Source organism: Arachis hypogaea, chromosome 19 (assembly GCF_003086295.3).
Source record: "Arachis hypogaea cultivar Tifrunner chromosome 19, arahy.Tifrunner.gnm2.J5K5, whole genome shotgun sequence".
NCBI classification, from domain to species: domain Eukaryota; kingdom Viridiplantae; phylum Streptophyta; class Magnoliopsida; order Fabales; family Fabaceae; genus Arachis; species Arachis hypogaea.
The window spans coordinates 93,674,627-93,681,832 of NC_092054.1; the positions used below are offsets into that span (position 1 = coordinate 93,674,627).

The 7,206-nt window shown below is 35.4% G+C and overlaps 1 protein-coding gene across 1 annotated transcript; it reads right to left on the reverse strand.

Moving 5' to 3' along the window:
- Window positions 1-1,721: 1,721 nt before the first annotated feature.
- LOC112775464 (putative F-box protein PP2-B12) lies at window positions 1,722-4,844 on the reverse strand. The gene is made up of 3 exons (XM_025819084.3): window positions 4,035-4,844; window positions 3,017-3,135; window positions 1,722-2,504 (listed from the first exon to the last, which is right to left on the reverse strand). Exons 1-3 carry the CDS (start codon window positions 4,317-4,319, stop codon window positions 1,982-1,984), a joined length of 927 nt encoding a protein of 308 aa, XP_025674869.1. The 5' UTR covers window positions 4,320-4,844; the 3' UTR covers window positions 1,722-1,981.
- Window positions 4,845-7,206: the final 2,362 nt, after the last annotated feature.

Consider the following 7,206-nt stretch of genomic DNA (forward strand, 5'->3'; position numbering starts at 1 on the left):
CACAAAATTTGAGGGTCCGAATACCAAGCTATGGCCCATCGAAGTTGGTTAAAAATTGGTTTTACCCAAAATCCTCTAGTTTCAAAATTATCTTTTCAAACCAAACCAACCACACCCAATTTAAAACCAAATACTCCTACACATTATCAAATACTCCTCAATTACTTCTCAATCATCCCAACACCTAAATTATTCAATTTCCATTTCAATCAATACATAATCACTCACTCCAAACCATCTAAAATCACAAGTTCAAATCTAACAACATTCCACATCTCGACCATCCATTCCAATATTACCATCACAATCACACTCATACCAAATATTCCATTTCATCAACTTACCCTGTCACGGCCTTTGGCCCAACCTTTCCCATCAATAATGAATCTCAATATCAAACATTATCAAAAACCAATAATTATCATTCATTCCATAGCATCACAATATAGCTCATTCATATAACTCATAACCAAATCTTCATCCAATTACCCACATATCAAAAACCTTAAGATCAACAACACATACAATTCAAACCTATCTTAAGGTAACTAGCTCTAAGTTTCACAAAACATTACATATTATCTAGTAGAAACCGACACCATACTTTGGCCGATTTCTTCCAAACACAAAACACCACAAAACCTTCTTTTCCACAAGCTTCTCAAACCTCAAACCAATTCCAACAAGCTCCAGCCACCAACGCCTAAACCCAAGTACTCCAATGCCAAATTCAAGCTCTAAACAACATCAATTCAATCTAATTCCATGCACTATATCCAAAATCAATACTACGTCTCATAAATTCCACAAACCACATGGGTTTAGAGAATCCTTATCTTTTCCAATGATGTTTGGGATAAAATCCAACAATAATCCAATGCTAGATTATCCCTAAACAATAAAATCATGAAGAATCTCAATTTTCCAAAAGCCAAAACTCGAAATTATGTTGGGGTAGAGAAGTGAAGCATGAATTTCGAATTTCTTACCACTTTGTTTAGATAGAAATGAAGATCTCGACAAGAGTTTCGCGTGGTCGCAAACGACACGCCAATCGGAGCTCCCGATCACAAGATATGATCGAAAGAAGAGGATGAATAATGGAACAAGAGGGACGAGATTAGTATCTGCCAATTAATTCTAAAATGACAAAAATACCCTCCTGAACATGCATCATAAATTTTCAAACAATACATCAACTACACTCAAATCCTATATTACCTAATACTGTAGATACTTTATTATGTTTTCGGTAATCAAACGTACAATTCACCTCTTAACAAATTTGACATACCATGGCAAATTTGTCAAAGATAAAATCCAGGTCCATAACAAAAGTAATAATCACGATAAATTGCTGTAAAAAAATATTCACAAAAAAGGGGGCCTCAAGGCCATACTAACCAATAGACTAAAATAATTGCTTGCTAAATATGTCATCAAGATTAATTATATCAGACAATAGAGTCACCAAACTTGACTAGTTAACTCTTCTGCCAAGACACACAAACCTGTTCCGATGTCACGAATAAGTATCTCACTATAGCTTCAGCCACCTAAGTTCATCACATGAGAAACAAAAAGTATTCACCATAGCAAAGGCCTATAAAATATAAATAATAGCTTTGTTTGCAAGGATACAGAAATAGATCAACACAACTGCCCTAGTATCTAAAAGTTTTATTAACTTGAAGAGTGAAATTTATTAGCAAATGTTAAAGTGATAAAAATTGTAAAATGTTATTTCTTTACTGTGTATCATATTACAGAAGGTAAATAATTCGACTGATTTGTAAATACAGAATCTTACTAGGAATCTAACATATTCCTTCCTTCGCTCGTACTAGTAAATGGTAAAGCATCAGATTGGACCCAAAGAAAAGACACCACCACTTGGAAATGACAACAATTTGGTCATGGCTTTGAAGATGAACAACCATGAAGACTACATGGTTTAGGCCCCTCTTCTGTATTCTTCCATTTATATGGTATTATTGGCATGGACGCATTGTTTAGGCCTAACTTCAATTCCTTGAACAAGAAGGCCACCCTTCCAATCACCACCCTTGATCTCATAAACTCCCATCTCCACCTCCTTGTCTTCTCCTCCTTCACTGAAGAACTGTCCCAATTCCATTTCCAACCACCCATCTTTCCGATCCTTTGGATACTGATCATCAAGGTTATCTCTAGGTGGTTGTGGTGGTCCGGCTGCAGCCACCATGCGAGTTCGGTTGAATATCCCTACCCGACGAGGGACGATCTGATACCTTAGCCTCTTTCCCCTTTCCGGATCAAGGAACACGGCTCGCTTGTGGGTTTCGACTCCAGCAACTGCAATGGAGACCTCAATTGATTGGTACTCGAAACCATAGGCCCCTGCGGAGCTTGGCTTGAACACAAGGTATGCCCCATACAATGTGTCTGGCGATAGCATGTGAGTATTGATCCAACCCCTGATTTCCAACCAGCACACACTCACAAGTTCGGCCACCTCGGAAAACCTGCGATTATGTTGGAATTCAAACTATGGTCACAAACTCACCTGCAATAGTGCAATATATGTGGTGCCTTACTACAAATCTTTTAACATAATTAGTTCCAATTACTTTTGTTAAACTATATTAACAACAATGAGGTTATGATGGCTGTTAAAAATAGATATTCCTCAAAAAACAGGAAAACCAACTATTTAATGTAACACTTAAAATACATAATAGATTTCCCTGATACCTTTGATTTTATAGAAGAATCTTGTATGTCCAGCCTTTATTACATCTCTTTTGTACACCTCCCAGACCTTTTGCTTTTGGTATTAAAAGTGATTGATAACAAACAAGATAAAAAAATTTGTTTTTTATACCATATAAAGATTCTGTATAAAAGAGGTGTACACAGAAGATAGTACAAATATCATTTCTTGTCTTTATAGGGGTACAAGTAATCTTTTGTAGTTGAAATTTATCAAGATAGAGACAGGGAAGATAGAATAATTAGTAAGTAGCAAATAAATTACCTCGCCTCCGGAAGAGGAGTCCACTTCCAATACCTTGGAGTGTCTCCCCATACTATAAAGAGCATCCTTGGAGATAGCATGTAGCATTTCTTCCCATAAGCTTTATCCAGTTGAAAGCTCTGAAACATTCATTTGAAAACAAAATTAATAAAGTATATAGTTTTTTTGAATGTATAAAGTATATAGTGTTAAATGGAATAGAGTGAAATAAGATGGGATGTATGGGCATTGGGGAGGAATGCTATATGCATCAACATTTTTTTTTTAGCATTAAAAATGCACAACAGAGAATGTAATAAATTTATATTTTAATATTAAAAAAAAAAATCTGTACACTTGAGAAATACAAGTAGACATTTCTCTATGTTGTTTAAAAAATCTCAATGGAATGTAATAATTATATGAGAGAATAAGATAGAATTTAAAATTCCATTTCATTCTTCCCAAAACGGAAGGCAAGAAAAAAGATGCTATCAGATACATAGAATCTATTCGATCCTTATCCTTATCCATTCCACTACATCTCATTTCTATTCAATCCAAACAATAGAACCGAATAAATTCCCTTTTCTATTCCGCTACATTCCACCTTGTTTCATCAATCCAATCAGTTTTAGATTTACTTCACAATCCACACACCTCAGAGAAATAAAAAAAGCTGCTAATCACATTTCTCTTAAGTTAATTTGAGAGTGTTTTCACATTCCCAATCTTCCATTTTTTGAACACCCAAAATTATGCTTTGTTCAAAATCATGTTATTCCCGTAAGTCACATAACAAGCTTTTCCTCAACAATATTCCTTCAACTATATAGAAATCAACTCCCTAAACGAAATTAAGAATGGATCTAATTTGCATGTAATTTCAGTATTAAAAATAAAATAATATAAAAATGGAAGACCGATACAGAAACATTTTTATATTAGATTAGATAATAATAGAACTCAGCAAACAAACCAGACAAGATTGTACAAACTAGCAGAGATCTCATCAAATCACATTATACAAGGAAATTACCTTTTTGCCATCATCAACGAGTATCGGATTTTCGCAGAGAGAGAGATAGAGCTGCTTCTTGGAACGGCAAGAGGAGGAGGTGGACTGTGAAACGATGTCGTTGTAATCGGAGGGAAGGAAGCGATCCCAAACGGAATCTGATTCAGCGGCGGATCGGAATGTAGACGACACCAGCGCAAGGCTGCACGCGTCCCGAGGAGTCGTCAATGACACAACGTTCGCTATGCAGCCTTCCGGTAGGTCCTGAAACCCCACGCCTTCGCCCACCATCACCATCACCATCATCACAACAACAAATAGTAACTGAATAATTAAACGACGCCAAGAGGATGCCGCGTTTTGGTGTGACTTTGTGCAGAGTAGAGGGTGCTCCAGTTATTGTTATCGTTATTGATTTTGGTTGTGGGGTGTGTCCGTATATAGCGGTGGGTAGTGGTTATGGTTACAGATATTATTATTAGATAGGAATTGGGGAAGAGACTAGAGAGAGAGAGTTATTTATTTATTTACTTATTTATCGAGTTGAATTGAAAGCTGAAAGGGAAAGCTTAGCGGTTAAGTCTGCCTTAGCATGGTTTGTGTGGCAGTGGCACATTTGCCGCAGGAAAGGAAATTTGGTGCCGGATGATGATTGTGTGAGTGAATAAATATCTATGATCTTTCTAATTTATCACTACCCCCACTGGTACACACGTTTTCTCCCAGATATTTCTTTGGGTCATCATAAGGTTGCTTACACCACCTTAGTTTGTATTCTTTGTTTTGTCGGTCTGTCTTGGTGGGCGCAGTATTTATTAACGTTTCTGACATAGAAGTTAATTCTAAATGTGACCCTATATTGGCTCTAAATTAATTTCTAAAAATTTTATATATGTCGCACGTTTTTTAAAAATTTACTACGTCTCAGTTTCGAAAAATCTAAGGAAAGTCAGCTATTGTTGTGAAATAACTAAATAAATAAATAAATAAATAAGAATGATATAAATATAAGATACAAACATAAAACTCTTAATATTAATCTTTACTAATATAATTATTTTGATATAATAAAAGTAATTTATATATATATTATTAAGTAGGATCATATGTAAAAGAGAGAAGAGCATAAGAGAGAATATTATTTTATTACTTGTGTATTGTTTCAACCGTAATTTTTTTATTTATACATGTAACAAGACTTTATTTTCAACCTTTATTTATTTGATTTTGTCTTGAAAAATGATTTTTTCAGTATCGAGAAGGTTAGTCCACACAAGACATACGTAGTCATCCACATCTTTATCCCAACACTCTCCTTTGGATAACCATTTAGGAATATGCCTCGTTAAAACCTTACTAAAAAAAAAATTTCGTGGGAAAAAACTTTAGTGAAGGAAAAAGAGTACAATATCCTTTGTGATGGGGACTACCTCATTAAAAACCTTGTCAAGATAAATTCAATGGGAAAAAACCTGACCAGGAAAAAAACCTGACCAAGGAAAAAAGAGTACAGTCTCCCCCTCTTGTCGACATCATTTAATGTCTCGAAATCGGCGCATCCCAATCTGATGTACCAATCTTTCAAAGGAGGATTTTGGGAGTGACTTTGTAAACAAATCTGTCAGATTTTCACTTGAGCGGATCTGTTGGACATCAATTGTTCCTTGATTTTGAAGATCATGAGTGAAGAAGAATTTGGGAGAAATATGCTTTGTTCTATCGCCTTTGATATATCCACCCTTAAGTTGAGCAATACATGCTATATTATCTTCAAACAGGATAGTTGGAGCTATCTCATGATCAATTAGTTCATATGATGACAGAATATATTGGATCAAACTCCTGAGCCAAAAACACTCGCGACTTGTTTCATGAATCGCTAGTATTTCAACATGATTAGAGGATGTTGCTGCAATTGTCTATTTCGTGGACCTCTATGATATAGCTGTACCACCATATGTGAACAGATATCCTGTTTGAGATCTCCCTTTGTGTGGATCAGACAATTATCCAGCATCTGCATAGCCAACTAATGGTGACTTAGATCCATAGGGATAAAACAACCCCATATCAACCGTTCCATGAAGATATCAAAAGATTTGTTTGATTCCACTCCAATGTCTTCTGGTTGGAGAGGAACTATACCTTGTTAATAAATTCACAGCAAATAATATATCAGGTCATATATTATTAGCAAGATACATTAGTGTTCCAATGGTACTAAGATATGGTAATTCAGGACCAAGGATATCTTCATTTTCTTCTTTAGGACAGAATTGATCATTTTCCACATCCAAAGATCTTACGATCATTGGGGTACTCAAGGAATGTGACTTATCCATATAAAATCTTTTCAAGATTTTCTCTGTGTATGTTGTTTGATGAATAAAGATCCCATCTTTTATATACTCGATCTACAGGCCGAGACAAAATTTAGTCCTTCCAAGATCTTTTATCTTAAACTCTTCTTTTAGAGTTTTTATAATTGTTGGAATCTCTTCAGGAGTCCCAATGATATTTAAATCATCAACGTACACAACAATTATAATGAATCCAGATGCAGATTTCTTTATGAAAACACATGGACAGATATCATCATTCTTGAATCTATTTTTGGCCAGATACTCAGTAAGACGATTATACCACATTCGTCCAGATTTCTTTAGACCGTATAAAGATCTTTGCAATTTGACTGAGTATAACCCCTGTGAATATTCATTGGATGGTTTAGATATCTTTAGTCCTTCAGGGACTTTCATATAGATATCCTGATCTAATGAGCCGTATAAGTAGGCTGTTACCACATCCATTAAATGCATATGCAGTTTATGATATGCAGATAAACTGACCAAATAACGCAATGTTATCGCATCCACTACAGGGAAATACGTTTCTTCATAATCTATACCGGGCCTTTGTGAAAAACCTTGTGCCACAAGTTGGGCTTTGTAGCGCACAACTTCATTTTTCTCATTTCATTTTCTCACAAATACCCACCTGTATTAAACAGGTTTTACATCTTCTGGTGTATAGACTACAGGTCCAAAGACTTCACGTTTTGCAAGTGAGTCTAATTCAGCCTTCATGGCTTCTTCCCATTTTGGCCAATCATTCCTTTGTCGACATTCTTCGACTGATCTTGGCTCAAGATCCTTACTTTCATGCATGATATTTAATGCCACATTATATGCAA

What these genes read in the sequence shown, in the direction of transcription:
- LOC112775464 (XM_025819084.3), bottom strand. Translation starts at nt 4,319, where the DNA reads ATGATGGTGATGGTGATGGTGGGCGAAGGCGTGGGGTTTCAGGACCTA. An exon ending in TCGTTGATGATGGCAAAAAG is followed by an intron (nt 3,136 to 4,034) that starts GTAATTTCCTTG and finishes TGAATGTTTCAG; the next exon opens with AGCTTTCAACTGGATAAAGC. An exon ending in ACTCCTCTTCCGGAGGCGAG is followed by an intron (nt 2,505 to 3,016) that starts GTAATTTATTTG and finishes ACATAATCGCAG; the next exon opens with GTTTTCCGAGGTGGCCGAAC.